The 19,956-nt window shown below is 35.8% G+C and overlaps 1 protein-coding gene across 7 annotated transcripts in view; it reads left to right on the plus strand.

Moving 5' to 3' along the window:
- Gramd1c (GRAM domain containing 1C) overlaps window positions 1-19,956 on the plus strand; it is a 62,653-nt gene that overhangs the window by 12,159 nt on the left and 30,538 nt on the right. For 5 of the 7 annotated variants that reach the window (XR_012447936.1, XM_074073173.1, XM_074073172.1 and 2 more), the window contains exons 2-4: window positions 4,978-5,085; window positions 6,559-6,639; window positions 18,058-18,176. Coding sequence is in view for 6 of the 7 variants with exons in the window: in XM_074073173.1 (XP_073929274.1) it covers window positions 5,050-5,085; window positions 6,559-6,639; window positions 18,058-18,176 (236 nt within the window). In the remaining variant the exon portion in view is untranslated. Of the gene's footprint in view, window positions 1-4,977; window positions 5,086-6,558; window positions 6,640-15,004; window positions 15,356-18,057; window positions 18,177-19,956 lie in introns of those variants that run through there. The other 2 variants (XM_020181970.2, XM_074073175.1) reach the window with 2 other exon arrangements.

The following is a 19,956-nucleotide window of genomic DNA, read 5'->3' on the forward strand; positions in this document are numbered from 1 at the left end:
ATCCATTCATCGGTGGTGGGGCATCTTGGCTGTTTCCATAACTTGGCTATTGTGAATAGTGCCGCAATAAACATGGATGTGTAGGTGCCTCTGGAGTAACAGTCTTTTGGGTATATCCCCAAGAGTGGTATTGCTGGATCAAATGGTAGATCGATGTCCAGCTTTTTAAGTAGCCTCCAAATTTTTTTCCAGAGTGGTTGTACTAGTCTACATTCCCACCAACAGTGTAAGAGGGTTCCTTTTTCCCCGCATCCTCGCCAACACCTGTTGTTGGTGGTGTTGCTGATGATGGCTATTCTAACAGGGGTGAGGTAGAATCTTAGTGTGGTTTTAATTTGCATTTCCTTTATTGCTAGAGATGGTGAGCATTTTTTCATGTGTTTTCTGGCCATTTGAATTTCTTCTTTTGAGAAAGTTCTGTTTAGTTCACGTGCTCATTTCTTTATTGGTTCATTAGTTTTGGGAGAATTTAGTTTTTTAAGTTCCCTGTATATTCTGGTTATCAGTCCTTTGTCTGATGTATAACAACTGAATATTCTTGATTAGATTGATGCAATACCTTTGTGTTGTATGTGCTTCTGAAAATTTATTTTTCAAATTTTATTCTTTTGTGTGTTTAGATATGTATTGCTTTAAAGAATATAACTTTAATGACCAAGGAGAAAACTGCTCAACTCATCCCAAATGCAATCCAGATCATTACAGAGGGTGAAAAGGTGAAAAACTATTCTACCTTTGTCATTTTACATGGTGTGAAGAAAATCTGCCTGATACTGATAATCATTCTGGAATATAGGCAGGTCTTATAGTTAGAAATGACTTATAGAGATATGCTGAACTTTAATACTAGAATTCTCTATGTTTGGATAGCTATGGGAGATTAAATGATTGCTGACTTTTTGTACTTTATAGTTTACAAGAATTTTCACCCATATTTTCCATTTCTTCATTGTAAGAGGTAGGTAGGGTAACTATTGGTAAAATGTTCTTAAAATTTCTAAATATCCTAATAATTTCATGGTTATTGTTTAGTCAATAATACCCACATAGTAGCAACTAATAAGAACAAATGGTTCTTGTGAACAGATTTTGGTAGCATACAAGTAAACACATAATCATTACAATATTTTTGTAGAATGGGCAATTATCTTTAACTGCCATCATTTTTATTATTCACCCTCAATATCTGTCATTTTGGGATATATGAATAATCTTTGTGTACCCATCTGAAAAATTGGTTAGGGCTCTGTTTATGACTTAGAAGCCTAACACTGAGAACAAAAAAGAAAAAAGGAAGATAAGAAGGAAGGTAAAGAAGTATGGAAAACCATGAAGGGGAGGAAGAAGGAGAGAAGGATGGAAGAAAATAAAGGAAAGAAAAACTTAAAGAGAAAGAAAGAAGGTGGGGAGAAATGGTACCATGACAAATCTTTGTAATTACACTTTTTACACTTGTAAAGTTTCCTTCAAATGTATTTTAAGTTCTACAAATTCCATTTAGTTAAATATTGCTCTTGAATTTCCTGGAAGAGTCCTGTAGTGTTTCCTTCACTTTTATGCTCTTGACATTTAAAAAATTATACGTTACTTATTTTGTAGAATATCCCTCAGTCTGTATTTATCTGGTATTTCCTTGTGATTAAATTTAGGTTATGCAATTTTGGAAGAAAAACATGGAAATAATGCTCTGTTCTTTCCATTGCATCATATCAGACGCCATATGTTTCAGTTAGTACCATTATGGTGATATTTACATTCATCATTTGATTAAGGTGGTATCTGCCAAGCTTTGCTATAGGCATGTCTGTGTTCCTTTGTCACAGGAATTCTGTGGCAAGAAACTTTGAAACTATGTAAACATACCATTCTCACCAAATTTTATTTTATTTTTTCTGATGGTAACAATATATTTAATTTAATTTTTAAAACTTTTTTTCTGTTCTTGAGAGATTTTTTTTCATTAAAAAATGTTATCATGTTATTGTTGTATTGGGGGTACAATGTGACATTTACAAAAGTGCTTACAATACAGCTTAGTTGAATTCATCCCCTCCATTATTCTTCTTTCTCCCCCTTCCCCTAGTCTTAGAATAGTTTCAACAGATCTCATTTTTCCATTTTCATACATGAGTACATAATATTTCTGCCACATTCACCCTCCTATATATACCTTTTCCTTATATCTTCCCACCTCCCACTGGTACCAACCTTGAGACAGGACCCATTTTACCTTCCTGTCCTCTATTTTTGAAAAAAACACATTTTTGTTTGTTTAAGAAAGCTACACACAGAGTTTCATTGTGACATTTCCATGTATGTATGTATTATAACCTGAATTGGTTCATCCCCTCCATTTTTCTGCTTTCTTCTTATGGTGATTTCAACAGGTTTAAAAATTCTGTCTTCATTCTTGTATAGAAAATACATCACATTTTCACCTTTTTTACTTCCTTCTTTTACCCTCCCCCTTCCCTTAGTATCCTCCTCTTAGTGTGACCCATTTTTCATTCTTAATCCTTCATTGTTTAGGTGTCTGTCTGTTTTTCAGTGAGATTTATGCCTTGGTATTATGCATGTATTATGTCAGTGTAACCTCCCTTCACTGTACTTCCTTGCTGTTCCCCTCCTATCTGTGTTGTTTAGGTTTTTAGTGTGTTTCCTTGAGTCCTGTTCCTACACAGATGTGATGTATTTCATTATTATTCACTATCTTTCTTTCCTTCTGTTCCTACTCCTTTGGTCTCCTCTACCAGTCTCACTTTTGGGTACATGGCCTATATATTTTTCTATGTATTTATAATATTGCTTATATTTGTATTGGGCTTTATATTCCACATGAGAGCAAACATGCTACCTCTGGCTTTCTGAACCTGATATCCAGAGTCTCCATACTGTTTTCCATAGTGGTTGTGCTAATTTAAATTCCCATCAACAGTGTATGAAGGTTCCTTTTTTCTTATATCCTCATCACTATTATTTGTTGTTTGTGTTCTTGATACATGCAGGAGTGAGGTGGACTCTTAATGTGGTTTTGATTTGCATTTCCTTTATGGCCGGGGATGTTAAGCATTTCTTCATGTGTTTTTTGGCTATTTGGACTTCTTCCTTTAAAAAAGCTCTATTCAGTTCATTTGACCATTTCTTCATTGGGGCATTGATTCTTTGGGAGTTTAGTTTTGTGAGCTCCCTGTATATTCTGGTTATTAGTCCCTTTGTCAGATATATAGCTGGCAAAGATTTTTCTCTCATTCTGTGAAAGAAAATAGTCTGGTGACTGCAGTGCAGAAGCTTTTTAGCTTCATGTAGTCCCATTTGTCAATCCTTTCTCTTAGTTGTTTAAAGTTCAGTTTAGGAAGTTATTGCCTGTGCCTAAAAGTTCCAGTGTATTCCCTGTTCTTTTCGCTACTAACTTCAAAGTTTCAGGTCTTATATTAAGGTCCTTTATCTACTTTGAGTTGGTATCGTACAGGATGAAAGACATGGATCTAGTTTCAGTTTTCTGCAGGCAGATATCCAACTTTCCCAGCAACATTTGTTGAAGAGGCTGTCTTTTCTCCATATGTTTTGGTTGCCTTTGTCAAAAATCAGGTGGGCATATCTGTGCCATTCTCACTAAACTTTAAATTTAATCATTCATTTGTATATATCACTTTGATCTCATGGTTTATTTTATTCATGAGTTATATCCCATTACTATAATTATGATGTTTTTTTTGAAGCTCAAATTTCCCAGATTCGGCCAGTGGAAACATTCTGAAGCTGGGCCTTGTGTTTTTGATTTATTCTCAGCATTGGTTGAGCATTTCTTGTGCTCTGATTTTCTGTTTTAAGTCTTATGAGGCCACTGTCCTTACCCTGCTCACACTCTGACATCCTACCCAAGTGCCCTGAAATGCCTGTGCAGATTGACCCACTCACAGCTACACTCTTCACCATGTTTGCCTTTTGAATACCCTATGCCAAGCTAACCCTTTACACAGTCACTGTCCTTGGGGTCTGACTTGTGCCAGTCTCCCATACTTTTCTTGTTCTAATACCGTACTTCAGGCCACTCCCATATATAGAGACCCATCTTACCCAATCTGACAATCTGTGTGGGGCAACCCTTCCATATGGACTGCCTTCTCATTCTTTTCTGGTTTTTTTCTTGTGTTTTTGAGACATAGTCTCACTGTGTAGCCCAGGCTGACGTGCAACTTATGATCTTCCTGCCTCAGCCTAATGAGTGCTGGGATTATAGGCACATGCTACCACACCCACTTATTTTCTGGTTCTGACACTCTGCTGTGGGCTGATGCAGCTCTCTGTACTCCCTAGAGTGGATGCCTACTTTTCTCTCTTCTACAAGTAGCTTTAGGGAAGAAAAGACTGAAATATACTTATTCTTAACTTTATGATCAATGCATGCATTCATTTAAAAATTAATACATTAATAAAAGCATCAAATAACTCTCAAACTAACGTCTTTTTTCCATCCTTATAATCTTCAATTCCATTGTGTTTCTAGAGGCAAACAATGTTATCAGTTTATAGTTTGCTTTTTTAAGTAAATGACATCTAATTCATGTTTATCTTCAGCTCTCCTTTTAAAACAAATATTATATATTGAAGTCACAGATGGACAAGTAATGATAAATCTATCTCTTTTTAGTGCTGTATAGTATTTCTTTGAATGGATAGACAATGGTTTCCTTAATCATTAGTTCATTTTTAATGTTTTGTTATTATGAATGGCACAGTAGTGAACAGCCTGACAAAACCTTCTCAAGCTTATGTGTGACTGTTTCTAATACATTTAATGAAATTTCAGGGTCAAGCATTTTAATTTTGATAATACTTACAACTAGAATCTACTGAAAACTATTTTAAACACTTTACATAAATTTTCTCCTTTAAGTCCCACAATTGATTATGAGAAATTATTGTGAGAAAATACAACAAGATCTGCTACTGTAATTAATTATTTTCATTTTACAGATGAGAAAAAAAAACTGAAGAAAAGAGAAGTTGCTCAAAGTGGCAGAACTGATAATTGGTTAGAGCCAAAAGATGACCCCAGACAGGTTCTGTCTTGAATTCCTCAAGGTGTTAACCCAATTTGCTTTTTCCATTATCATGGGGAAAAACTCTGTACTACTTAAGTTTTAGCCTTTTTTTATGTACTCTGTGACTAAAGGAAGGCTAATCATGCTACTTTGGGTTGTTTTAGGTTCTAAAATACTTTCTATGCTCTAGCAACTTAGACATATATGTTACTGTTCAGAGCTTTTCCCACATTGGGAAGCTTACTGTTAAACCAAGATTTATTACTACATTTTTGAAGTTGGATATATAACAAGGAATAAAGGAAGGTGCTGATTTGCAGAGAATATCCAGAAAACTGGGAGTTTTAAGGAGCTGGGAATGTGGTTCTTGTATAAGGGTGGATAAAGTTAATAGCAAACTATTTAGTTTTAGAAGTGGATATTAGCAAGCACAACACATTACTGGACATGACAAAGACTTTTCTAACCTATATATCTGAACACAGGGCTACTGTAATTAGGCAAAACAATTCTGCTTTGGAAAAGGGCAGAGGGGACAGTAGCAAGCAGTGATCAGTAGATCATTTAGTGTGTTTGTGATGCTGTTTGGAAGAGCTCCTGGATATATCCCCTCTATAAAAAGTTTTGCTCTATGAAGAGCATATATCAATGGTTCCAGTGTAATGATTTGGAAAGTAACACTTTAAAATATTTGTATGAAAAACATTAATACCCAAAACATCATTTGTTTGACAATTTACTTAACAACACCAGCATCGAGCTAAACTTTCTTCCTCCAATGATAACCACTTAGTGATGAAAGGTCACTAACTAGGGGATTGGAAGAGAGGACAGGGCTGCTTGTTGTTACATTCTCTCATAAAAGCCTATTTTTAAATATGGCTTTGCAAAAACTAATTAAATGCCAAGAAATATTGGGGCTGAAAGCAGGCATTATAGATTGAGACATGCTACTTTTTCTCCTATAGCATTAAAAGAAAAGTTCAGGGTTAACATGGGTATTTTATATCTAGGGGTAGCAGAGATTCAGTATTTCTGAAAGTTTTTTAAAATGTATAAAATATGGTATAAAGTTTAAGATTCTTAAAATAAATTTGTCTCAGAAGTCCACTTGTATTTTTTGATCTTCTTTGTGTATTTTTGCTCAAATGGCAAGCAATTCAGATATTGTTGTAAAGTTCAGGATAAAATAAAGTTTTCCCATTTTCATAAATTTATTTAGACTCATTTGAATGAACTATGATGAAAACAGCTGCCCTTTCTTTAGTAAATACTGACACAATTATGTAAGATACTATTTGTTGTAAGACAGAATTTGAATTTGCAGATCCCTTGTTTATGTAACAATTACCTATTTTTCTTCTATTGTAATGCAAAGTTAAATAAAAACAGTATATAGACTGTGACCACCACTAGTTTGCTCTGACCATAGCAAACACCCACAGATCTTCATGACAGACACTTTCCCTTATTTTTCATAACACTAAAATTGTCTTATTATCTTTCTTTGCAGTTTTTCTTTACATCTTTTGGTGCCAGGGATAGAAGTTACGTCAGTATATTTAGGTTGTGGCAGAACATATTATTAGATAAGGTAAGTGTCATTCCGGAGCCAAGTGCTTCTTATAGTAAGAAACTCCTAATCTGTACCTACCTAAGCAGAATTTGTGAAGAGCTCCTTTTTAATTTTTCTGATTCTAATTTTGAATAGACTATTCAAATTCCAAGAAGAAACTTCAAATAAAACAAGATCCCTTTGCAAGTTTTTTGGTGCTACGGATTGAACCCAGGGCCTCAAGTATGCTAAGCAAGTATTCTACCACTGAACTATACCCCCAGCTCCTGTAGTTGTAAGTTGATATGTTAATAGCAATCGCCAGTGTTGTCACCAAGAAAATAGCTAAAAAAGTAAAAGAAACATCAAAGGAATTAAGATGGTATACTAGAAAAATATATATTTAACATATAAGAAAGCAGTAATGGAGGAACAAAGGGACATAAAAGATAGGACACATAAGCCAGGTACTGGTGGCTCATGTCTATAACCCTAGCTAGTTGGGAGGCTGAGATCCAGAGAATAGTGGTTCGAGATCAGCCTTGGCAAATAGTTCACGAGACCCCATCTCTAAAATAACTAGAGCAAAATGGACTGGAGGTGTAATCCAGCAGTAGAGCACCTGCTTTGTAAGCAAGAAGCCCTGAGTTCAAAGCCCAGTCCTCCCCGCTGCATAAAAAGATATGGTATATTAGCAAAGTGGTAGATATTTCATAGTCATTAAACATAGATTAAACACTAGAATAAAAAACCAGAGGAAACCGATATGATGAAAAAATACATGATTCAACTGTATATGAGACAAATTAGATTCAAAGATACAAATATAGTGCAAATAAAAGATGGAAAATCACAAACAATAACCAAAAGAGAAAATAAATGGATACAGTAATACCAGACAAAATAAACTTTAAAACTTAGAATTAATAGAGACAAAGGAGAGTATTTTATAATGATAAAAGGTCTGTTCATCTGGAATTCATAGTAGTCATAGATGTATATGCATCTAGTAATGGAGCCCTAAAGTACATAAAGGAAAACTGACCAAATTGAAGGGAGAAATAGAGAATTCATACTTTCAGTGATGAATAAAACAACTAGACAGAACTAGTAAATAGAAGACTTGAACAACACCAAAAGCTAGCTAAAACCAAAAGACATCTATGGGACTCTCCATCCAACAACAGCAGAATATACATCTTTCTCAAGGGCACATGAACTTTCTCCAGAATAGACCACATACTAGGTTATAAAACAATTCTCAATATATTTACCAGGATAAGCATAATACTGTTTTCTGTCCAGAATGGAATGAAATTGGATATTAATTTTGGGAAATTCACTACAAAGTATAACTTAAATAGAACACTCCTAAATATCACAGGGAGAATCAGAAAATACTTTGGCGAATTAAATGAAAAGAAAACACTACATACCAAAACTTATGGGATGCAGCTAAAGCAATATTTGGAGGGAAAATTATAACTGTAAACAGATATACTAAAAAAGAATGAACTTGAATCAATAGCCTAACTTTGTACCTTAAGAAACTAGAAAAAAGGAGAGCAAACTAAACTTAGTGCAAGCGGAATCAAGGAAATAATAAAGATTAGAGCAGGATAAATGAGATAGAGAACAGAACACTGTACAATCGACAGAACCAAAAGTTTTTTCTTTGGAAAAAAATAAAAATTGATAAATCTTTAGCTAGATTTATCAAGAAAAAAAGAGAGAAAGGACTAATTTATTAAATTTGGAGTAAAAGTGTGGACATTACTACTGGCCTCACAAAAATAAAAAGGCTACAAGGGAATATTTTGGACAAGGGTATGCCAACAAATTAGCTACCCTAACTGAAGTGGACAAGTGCCTGGAAAGTCACAAATGACCAAAACTGACTCAAGTAGAAATAAAAAATCTGAATTGACCTGTAACAAAGAAAGAGGTTGAATTAATAATAATAATAAAAAAAAAACTACCTATAAAGAAAAGTCCAGACCCAGATGGCTTCATTGGTGAATTCTTCCACAAGTTTACAGTAAAATCAACACTAATCCTTATAGAACTCCACAAAGTAGAGGAAGAGGCAGACTTCTCACTCTGTGTGTCTGCTATTGCCTTGACATCAAAATCAGAAAAAAATGACAATAAAAATGCAGACCACTAAGTTAATTAATTTGGTGATAATGATCACTTCCCATGCATTCATATACCAAAACATCAAGTTGTATTCCTTAAATATATTTACATTTCCCACTTATTAATTATACTTCAGTAAACCTGAAAAAATTAAAACAAAAATGTTGAGGACAGAGAGAAACTGAAGTCCTCAAGTACATTACTGTTGAATTGTAAAATGGTGCAACCACTTTGAAAAACAGTTACTACATATTCTAGCAGTTTCACTCCTAGATATATATGCATCAGATTGAAAGCTTATGTCCATAAAAATCTTAAACCAAGGTGTTTACAGCAGCATCATTTATAAAAGCCAAAAAAAGTAGAAACAACCCACTGTTCCATCAACTGATGAATGGATAAAGGAAATACATATCCATACAATGGAATATTATCCAACAATAAAAAGTGAAATACTGATACATACTATGACATGGATGAACTTGTAAACATTATGCTATATTGTATAAGCCAGTCACAAAGAACACATATTGTGTTATTCTTTTCTTAAGAAATTTCCATAATAGGCTAATTCATTGAAATACAAAGTTGTGCCAGATGCTGGTGGCTTATGCCTATAATCCTAGCACTTGGGAGGCAAAGATCAGGAGTATCAAGGTTTGAAGCCAGCCTGAGCAAACAGTTTATGAGACCCTATCTTGAAAATACTGAACACAAAAAAGGGCTGGCAGAGTGGCTCAAGTGGTAAAGCGCCTGCCTAGCATGTGTGAGGCCCTGAGTTTAAACCCCAGTACCAAATATCTATCTCTATATCTCTATCTATCTATCTACCTATCATCTATCTATCTATCTATCTATCTATCTATCTATCTATCTATCTATCTATGTTATTGCCAGAGGGATGGAGTAGTGGTGAGTGAATGTGAATGGTTTCTGTTATTTTGGGGTTGATAAAAATGTCCTAAAATTAGTGGTGGTGGTAGTTTGTTTTGAAAAAAAATAGAAAGAAAGAAAAAAGTTTAGGGAAAAGAATAGTTATCCAGAGGATAAGAAAAGTCTTGGTCTGAGGGTGTACTCACTGGTATTCAATCCCCAGCACAGAAGTAAAGGAGAGAGAAAAAGAGAGAGAGGGGGTGGGGAGGGAGTGAGTGCCTAACAAGTAACAAAAGGCTGCTGTAACAATCCACACTTGTTTATACACTGACTCTGGGTATCCTCCCCAGATTACATTTGCACTTAGTATGCGTGAGTAAGTTAGAATCCATTCTTATAAAAAACAAATACCTCAGGCTGGTGGAGTGGCTCAAGCAGTCAAAGCACCTGCCTAGCAAGTGTGAGGCCCTGGGTTCAAACCCCAGTGCTGCCAAAAAAAACCCAAACAAACAAACCCCAAAAACGAATACCTCCAAGGAAGTGATAAAGTTCAGTTTTACAGATGAGTCAGGGAAAAACTGAGGTCCGTACTTTAAAAGTGAAGAGCTCTCTGAAACGGAAGGAAGAAAGGGAATCCCAGGACACTTTCGAGGCCCCCATAGCTGAGAAATGCTTTACATAGCATATGGAGTAACCTGGAATTTGTGGGGCCAGAGGGGAGTAACCTGGAATTTGTGGGGCCAGAGAACAGGCGCAGCACCAGTCTCTGATACAATTGGTGCTTCTCAGTCTTTTGTGATGAACTGTGCAGGCATGGTTCAAGATAAGGCCCAGACCCTTCCCCACCCACCCCTCAGCTATTTTGCTTAGTTTAAGCCAGCGCAGCTCCCATACCACAGCCAAACAGACAGGCCCGCCTCCTGTGTTTGTATGTTCTGCACATGAGAAATGGTTTTACATTTTAAATGGCTTAAAAAAAATCAAAAAATAACATTTCATGACACTTTTCAATTATATGAAATTCTAATTTTGGTACCCATAAATAAAGTTTTATTGGAACACAGCCATGCTCATTTGTTTGTTTTCACACTACTGCAGCGCAGTTGAGTATTTGTGACAGAGACCATATGGCTCACAGAGCCTATATTTACTATATGGCCCTTTACAGAAACAATTTTTCCAACCTTGAACAGGACTATAGCCAAAGTTACATTTTACAAAAAAATAAGTCTGAGAATTATTTTTTGTAAATTTTTTTTGTGGTATCAGGGAGACTTATTTTTAGTTTTTTGTTTAATACTAATTGCTCTTGGAATTAAAAATCTAAAATTTTATATAGGGACCACATCATCTGGCCCAAGCCCGCCACTGCAGCCATCTCTCATATGTCTCAATATCTCCTCTTCCTAAACGTTCTCTCTTTCTATGTGTGCATTAGGTCTCCAGATGTTCCTGCCTGGAACTCGTGACTCTCCTACTCACACCTCTTATCCTAACTGAAGCTGCTTCTTATGTCTGAAGTCAGTCCTTCTATTTCTATTTTCCTTGCTTACCTATAAACACCTTGAGGACAAGGACCATTTCTGTCTCCCTTGTCGTTATATACCCAGTAACAGAGTTAGTGTTGATGTCTCTGTTTACTCAGTGTAGTCTGGGAATGTCTGGTCCTAAACCTCTGTCAGAGAAAATATTAACCATGCTCTTTTGTCTCCAAATATGCCAGTTTATATAATACATGTTGCAAATGTTCAATATTTTTAAATGATTCAATTTGGCAGAATTTAAATGATTTAGAGTCTCAATAATCAGTACCCTGAATTAACATGATATTTAAATTTTTCTTTGTTCAAGGGAAAAAAAGCAAAGGATGGGGAGAAAATGCAGAAATATTATTGCAGACTAAGACTTTACTCTAAATTCTATGTATATTTAACTCAATGTTTTTGTTGACTTGTGTGTGTGTGTGTGATTGTGGGACTGGGGTTAGAATTCAGGGGCCCCTTGCTTATTAGGCAGCTGCTCTCTACTTGAGCCACACCCTTTTTGCTTCAAACTGCAGTGTTCCCAATCCCCACCTCCTGAGTAGATGGGAGGTGAGCCAGACTGGTGTGAGCCATGTGCCTGGCCTTTTAACTCAGTTTTCTTACCATCTCTATTCATAAAGGGATAGTAGATTATCTTGAGATAATAAGTATGCAGTGAAGTGTAAGATAAACTTTATTTTCTGTATTGAATTACTAAGAAAATAAGGCACGTATATAAGGTCATCAGTGGTAATAAGGGTTACAAATCAAAAGTTTTTTTTAATTAAAGCTCAATTAATTCTTTTATGTTCCTACTTATATTACTATGTTGTTGGATTTAGAGTTACTGATTAAAAATATAGGCAAGCTGCATACAGAATCAAAATTTACTTTCTGTGGTATTTTTCTCTCAATAAGATAATAGTTGTCTCTCTCACCAGTACATGGGAGTATAGGAAAGCTAGCTCTCCTCAGAAACTTTAAGAGTGCATTCTGAGAGTGAATACTTAAGTCCAGGGCCTAAAAGAACAGAAATCTACTTAAAGAGACTGCATGGCTTTCAGGCTTAAGGGCTTAGCATGTGTTGTTAGATTCAGCCGTGAGCTAATGAGGGGAGTTTTTTTTTTTTTAACGTATACAGCCCAAATTCTGGTATATGTTATTCCAGCTTTTTTTTTTTTGTATGTGAAGTAAGATTTATTAGAGAGAAAGGAAAGGCTACAGCTAGAGCACTGCAGTGGAGCCCAGAAGCCGGTAGCTCCCCAGCTTTTATTTTGAGAATCACTAAGTAGAAGGGTGACAAAAGAGAGTCTTGGTTGTCAAGTGTGTTTGGAAAAAAAAAAGAGTTTAAAACAGGTGACTGATTGTATTAGCGTACATATAAAGAAAAAGTATGTCAGTTGAAGAAGGTTTGGTCAGACTTAGGCCAAGAACATAGGACTTAGGACAGAAAAAGAGGCTAGCAGAGGTAAACTTTGATCAGTAGAGAGACGGGACAGAGATGAATTACCAGGCTCCACCAAGGTCATGGCAAGTTGTTCCTGAAAGCTGTCTCCGTTTATTCAGATTCCATGCTTAGCATGAAATTTTCTGATTACTAATCAACTTCCAAGGTGTTCAGGTGCCCTGGATGATAGAATGGAAGATTTCTGATCACCAGAAAGGTGATCAGATTATCATATTTCCAGCTGAGTAAGTCTATACAATTTGTGTGCATGTGTGTGTGTGTGTGTGTGTGTGTGTGTGTGTGTCTTGCTCAGGTCAGCCTCTCTGAGCCCATATCTAGGACACTGACAGCAGCCAAGGCTGTTCTCCAAATAGTGCTCAGCTTACAATGCTAATGTCACCTCCAAGGCTTTTTGGATTAGTGTCATCTACCTTTCTCCAGACACTTCCACCTTATTAAATCCCCTAGTTCTTCCTTGTGCCACTCTCCAATGATCATTCTTTTTGGAGTACTTAGCATTCTAGAAGTTTTCCAGTAGTGCTGTAACTCTAATAAATGCATCATTCTAACCTACCTTGAAAAAAATAAATGCAAAATTGCTAACTATTTTAGCAAATTCACATTTGCTATGTAATAGCCTGTCAGGGTAAAAGTATGTGCATTTCTATATTCCCTCTTTTTTACCTTTTTTGGTTGGCAGAACTCCTCCACTTATTCTCCTTGGCGAGTGAGCCATCCCATCTTCAGCCCAGTCATCCAAGGTAGAAGCCTGGGCACACTCTTGTTTGTTACTTCTTTGTCAACCATGTATAGTTGTTCACCAAGGCCCTCATTGTTTCTAGCTTGAGCCATCACAATAGTCTCCTAAAGATCTCTTTCTAACACTCTAATCTGTCCTTGGAGTTGTTGTCAAGTTGTGGTTTTAGAAGTGTCTTTTGAAAACACAGCTCTAAACTTGTTACTATTCTACCTGAATTCACTGGATGGCTTTATATTTCCATAATGCAAAGGCCACATTATTCAGCATGGCATACAAGGCTCTTTATGACCTGGCTGTTCCTCCTTCCTCACTGACTCTCTCCTTCCCTTACCCCAGCACACTACTCTGGTCACAGTGACCTGGTTTGCTAGGCTGCTTCAGCCCTTGTCCTACACTTGTCCTACATGTGTTCATCACATGCTCATCTCATTTGACCTTTCAGCAGCATTTCACACCTGTATACACTTCATTTTTGAAACACCTCTTCCCTTGACTTCCATGATGTCATTCTCTCTGGACTTTCCTCTCACCTCTTTGGTATTTCCCTTAATCTTTTTGGCTGGTCACTCCTTCTCTACTTACTACCATTTGTGTGTCAGGCTTTTTAGGGGCTCAGTTTGGGGTTCTATTTTTCCTCTTAAGGCTACTAAATTTAGCTGTGCTATACATATCAGTAGTTTGCTTTGCTATAAGGATTTTTACAGGTAGTGAAAGAGATAGATAAAACCAGTAACAGTATTTTTTTCATATTTGGTCAGCTGAGAAAAGAAAGTAGATATATCTACAGTTTCAGCCAATGAGAAGTATATACATAGTGTAAGCCAAGTGAGAACTAGTATAATGTCTAAATACTAAAAGCACTAGTATTTACACAGTGGAAGCTGGCCCCTACAGTCCGCTTTCTTCATTAGAGAAAATGGAATTCTCCAGTGTCATTCCAGTCTCTCATTCTGCCATTGTATAAATGATTACATTTTAACAACCCTAGAAAATGTTAATCATTGCAGTTCATCAAGTAGCATTTGACCTTTCTATATACTTTACTAAATTAATGAAGTGAGTTGATAGAGTTTTGATTTCTCATTTAGAAAATTCATCTTCTATAGAATGAATTTCCTGGAATTGGTAAATGAGACTCCTCTATGTACTGTTTATTATAGTCCAGGTTCCTGCCAGGAAAATTTTCTGAATGGACTAAAGTCAGAAATATTTTCAAAGCAAAGAGCTATTGATGTCACCTTAAACTTTTCAGTGATGAAAGACATGCAGGTGCTCAGTGGAACTGCTCACCCTGAGTACTGGCTCTTCCTATTTCCGGACTTTCCATTTACAACACTCAAGATCTTTGGTGATTGTGAAGGCAGGAGTCTCATGGGAAAGCTACATCACTATTGAAGAAGTGGTATGTGAACAAGTACTAATAACCTTGCCAGAATTAAACTGAACGTATTATCATAGAGAAGTTTAAACTTCAACATAGTTAATTTTTCAAGTGAGGTTAAAATCATATTGCAGTAGGCGTTTTAACATTATTTGGGCACAAGTGAGATATCTGCATTTCCATCTTGTCAGTAATGTGTGTGTAGAACAGTCACTGTCCCTTTAATAAAACCCTGTTTACCTATCCTCTTCTAGTAGGAGTGGCTTAAGAACCTGTAGAGTGAGGTATAACTTCCAATTCTACATTCTGACTGGAGCCTTGGAAAGTGTTGATACTGCAATCCAGGAAGTGACAAGTAATGTGCTTTTAAATGAACGAGAAATTGACTTTTATGTGGAAAAGCGTCTCCTAACAAAATTAGAAAACCGAAGCAGAGATTTTGCATGGCTGTCATTAAATATTTGTAGCTGTGCTGTGAATGGAGACTTTGCAGCATACTTAAAACACAAAGCTTTCTGGGACAGAAATTGATCTGCTGACTTTTGAGCCTTATCTGATTACTGTTTGGTTCATCTTTATTTTGCCAAACTACTCTGTAGGCTGAAACGGGGGAGAGTCTCCTTTGTTTGCAGGTAGGTGGTCATCTTTTGTTTAAAATTTAGGTTTTTTTTTTAAGGTTATTTAGACCAGTTGGTTTGGCTGCTGATTATTGAACAAATTGTGACTAGCAGGCTGGGCATGTTTTAATGTCTGAATATTCAGCATGTTGTAAAAAAAAGAAGTGTTTTATGACACCTAGACAACTTCATAGAAAACGTCATTTTTAACAAATGAGCAAATCTACATGTTGAATTAAATGAGTTTTATTTTGCTTTCTGTTAACCTAATATCTATTAATATTTAATTAATGGATCAAGAAGTATATTGAAGTTACCCTGCTATTAACTTTTGGCAAAAATTTAAAATGTATTTATGTACTCAAATAAAATACCATTTTTGTTGTTAGTTTTTTTACCAACAAATTTCATTTCTTTCACTGTTAGGAAGCTGTCTGAGTATTCATCATTGGTTTATTTGTTTTCTTTAGTCTGTCTTGGGAAATGTCATTATTTCAGAAAAGCTTTTATGAAAGGTTAATCTTGAACAAATATATTAAAGTACTGTCTGTTTCTCTTTATAAACTTAACCATCCTTTCATGACACTAAAAATATTTCAAAAAAAATGTCTTCAGAAGAATTAATTAGTAGTATGAATTGTTATTAATGAAAAAAAGAGTTCACAAATGAGTTTTTGGCGGGGATTTCAGAACAGAAATGTGGGGGGCTCCTTTAGGATCCAAGCAGTGGTTCCTGAACTTTCTCTACCTCTAATGGTTCTTTTTATTTTTCTTCTTCAGATACTGTATTTCAAAAGAGTTTGTCTACCAAAAAAGTGGTTCTAATTAAATAGTCAATATTAAAGTATTGCTATTTGTTAGGCATAGATTATTTCACCTATCTTCTTCTCTAGGTTAATAACTCAGCTCAAAGTGAAGAGGCTTGCAAGTTTTACATAGCATGGGTAACTTTATTGTAGGAAATGATTTTGGATATACTTGATGTTATGAAATGCTGATAATAATATCTGAATTTTCATAAACTATTCCATATCCTAATAATTTGGGCACAGCAGATTGAAAACTAATGGTTTAAAACCAGAAATTTTTTTCTTAAGCTCTTTGAGATTCCATGAAATGTAATGAAGGTCATCTAGTATAACATAACAAAGATGTTGTTGCTAGACAGAGAAGAGAAAGATGGAGAAAGCAAAAAGAGAAGTGACATTTGTTGTAGGGAATATCAGGATAAATTCAAGGCATTTATACATTTTGGCCTCACTAAGTTTATATTTATATGTACTGTTTTTCAACTTAAACTTTTTCTTCAGTTAGGCTGATAAACTATTAACTGATTTTAAAACACATATTTTTCATGTTCATGCAATTACTCTGTATTTATATGTTGGTTTCCTTCTCCCAACTTTTCCCATTCCTTCTTTCCCCCATTCATGTCTTTGCTTCATCTCAGCTGAAAGTCCTTTCCATCATGGAGCTTTATCTGATCACTCTAATCCACAGTAATATTTCCTTTCCTTAGGTTTTCCAGTCACCTTGAGTCTTCCAGTGCTTTAATACATAATCATATCTAGTCATATTTAACTCGAGTGTCCTGAGTCTCTTCAAATATATCAGAAGTCAAGAGCTTAACTATGACATCATTTTTATACCCCTTAGCATCTAGTGCAGTGGAACTCAGTAAATAAATACCTGTTGAATGAATGAAAGATGTGAAGAATAATGCTTCTAGAAATCAGACCATTGGTTTTCATAATATGATTGTTTTTGTTCTACTATGCGTGAGTTTGCTGTATTTGGTGATTTTAACACTAATTTGCTACCTACAAAGAAAGGACAAGTTGGACTTTGTTAAAAGCAAATCAGAGGAAATATGCTGAATCCCAGGATCTTGCATTTTATATATTAGGAAGACATTCTTTAAAGTTTAGTGGTATATAACTTTTTAAAAATGATTAAAATATTCAAATACATTTTGAATTAAAAGGATTGGTTCTGAGCTGGCATTTAGGACTCTGAAGGATGCAGTGGTCATGGTAGGCTGGTTGGATTTCAGATCAGTATTGCCAGAAATTATGAATAAATTATTTCATAAAAAAGGAAAATATATGCCGGATACTGGTGGCTCACACCTGCAATCCTAGCCACTCAGGAGGCAGAGATCAGTAGGATTGTGGTTTGAAGACAGCCCAGGCAGACAGTTTGCAAGGTCCTATCTCAAAAAAATCATCAATAAAAGGGCTGGTGGAGTAGCTCAAGGTGTAGGTCCTGAGTTCAAGCCCCAGTATAGCAAAAAAAAAAAGGAAGCTATAAATATTTTTACTTTCTCTATTAAATATTAAAAAGTCATTATTTGCTAAATGGCATGCATCTGTAGTCTCAGCTACTTGGGAGGCTGAGGTGGGATGATCACTTGAGCCCCATGAGTTCAAGACTAGCCTAAGCAACTTAGGGAGACCCCCCCATCTCAAAAACAAAACAGAACAAAAAAACCTTCAGTATTTTATCTATATTTCTCATATCAAATCTGTCAAATGGTTTTATCCACCCATTTTTATAGACAAAGAAAATTGAGGTATAGAAAGGTCAAAAAGCTACTGACACCACACTCCTTGTAGCTGTACCACAGGTCATTTGCCTTCAGTCTTCATGTTTGAATCACTGTGTTATATTATCTTTTACATTTTCCAGTAGTCTGTGTCATGTTACTGTCTTTTTAGAGCCTGACCAGACAGGAATTCTGCCAACTGCTTCAGCAGAACTATGGCACTGAGCTGGGCTTAAATGCTGAAGAGATGGAAAAGTTACCACAGTTGATTGAAGATAATGTGCAGCCAAGGTACAACAAAATCCTTTGGAATGTCATGATTTATTTATTTATTTGTTTGTTTGTTTATAGCAGTACTGGAGTTTGAACTCAGGGCCTCTTACTTGGTACACAGCCACTTGAGCTATGTCTGCAGCCCTTTTCACTTTATTATTCTTTGGATAGGATCTATGTTTTTGCCTGGGGTTGGCCTCAGGTCATGATTCTCCCACCTACACCTCCAACATACCTGTATTAGAAGCTTATGCCACCACACCTGGCTTCTTGATTGAGATGGGGATCTTGCTAACTTTTTGCCTGGGCTGGCTTTGAACCTTGATTCTCCCAATCTCTGCCTTCTGGGCAGGCGCTCTACCGCTTGAGCCATTCCTCCAGTCCTAATCTCTGCCTTCTGAATAGCTGGGATTAATAGCTGGGTGACTCACTGCACCTAGCTCTAAAATGTCAAGATTTATTAACCTTTAGGGTAGAACTATTTTAGTCAGGTTCACACCTGTAATCCTAGCTACTTGGGCTAGAGCTGTAGCTCAGTGGTAGAGCCCTTATCTAGCATGTGTGAGGCCCTGAGTTCAATATCCAGCACCACCAAAAAAGAAAAAAATGAGGTTGACACTCAGTAAATATTGAATACATTAATGAAAGGAGCTTATAGTACTGTGGGGATGCCAATAATTATGATATAAGATAAGGGTCATGAAGGAATAATAGATAATACAATAAAGAAATTAAGAGTAGAGAAAGATTATTTTGACAAATAAAGATTCATTTAGAAGAGTAGACATTTTTATTGATCTATACAAGTAAAAGTGCACTTTGCCCAATGGTAATTGAAGCCCAGTAATAAATAAAGACAATACATTAAAATTCTATAGCAAGCATTATGCTCAGTGAAAGGAGCATTACGTAAAGAAAAGACCATATGTTGTACAATTCCATATATGTGAGATGGAAACCAGAATCAATAAATCCATAAGGAAAGTAGATAAGTAGTTGCTGAGGTCAAGAGGAAGGGAGAATGGGGATGACTGCTGATGGGCACAGGGTTACTTTTGGGGTTGATGAAAATGTTGAATTAGGTAGTAGGGATGGTTACATAACCTTGTAAAGAACTGAGTTGTATGAGGCCAATAGGAAAAGGGGACCAGGAACTAGAGAAAAGGTTAGATCAAAAAGAATTAACCTAGAAGGTAACACACATGCACAGGAAATCAATGTGAGTCAATGCCCTGTATAGCTATCCTTATCTCAACCAGCAAAAACCCTTGTTCCTTCCTATTATTGTTTATACTCTCTCTTCAACAAAATTAGAGATAAGGGCAAAATAGTTTCTGCTGGGTATTGAGGGGGTGGGGGGGGGGAGAGGGAGGGGGTGGAGTGGATGCTAAGGGAGGGGGTGGGGGCAGGGGGGAGAAATGACCCAAGCCTTGTATGCACATATGAATAATAAAAGAAAAAAAAATTAAAAGTCAAAAAAAAAAAACTGAGTTGTATACTTGGAGTGGGGTGAATTTTAAATGTGAATTATATCCTAATAAAACTGTTATTTAAAAATATACTGCAAATCTTATAACAGAAATGTTTTGAAGGTCTTAATGCATATACAAATTTTTACTCATGTATGTAGTCCTCTAGTTCGGCTGATCTCATCTATACTGTTTCAGTTTAAATAAATATTTTATAGTATTTTTATATGGTTACACATGCATATTTTATTAGCTTTCTGTAATGTTAAAATTTCTATTGTTCTGCTCTCTTTGTAAAGTTTACTAGTCTCTCTCTGGTACAGAGCTGG

This window comes from Castor canadensis, chromosome 5 (genome assembly GCF_047511655.1).
Source record: "Castor canadensis chromosome 5, mCasCan1.hap1v2, whole genome shotgun sequence".
NCBI lineage: Eukaryota > Metazoa > Chordata > Mammalia > Rodentia > Castoridae > Castor > Castor canadensis.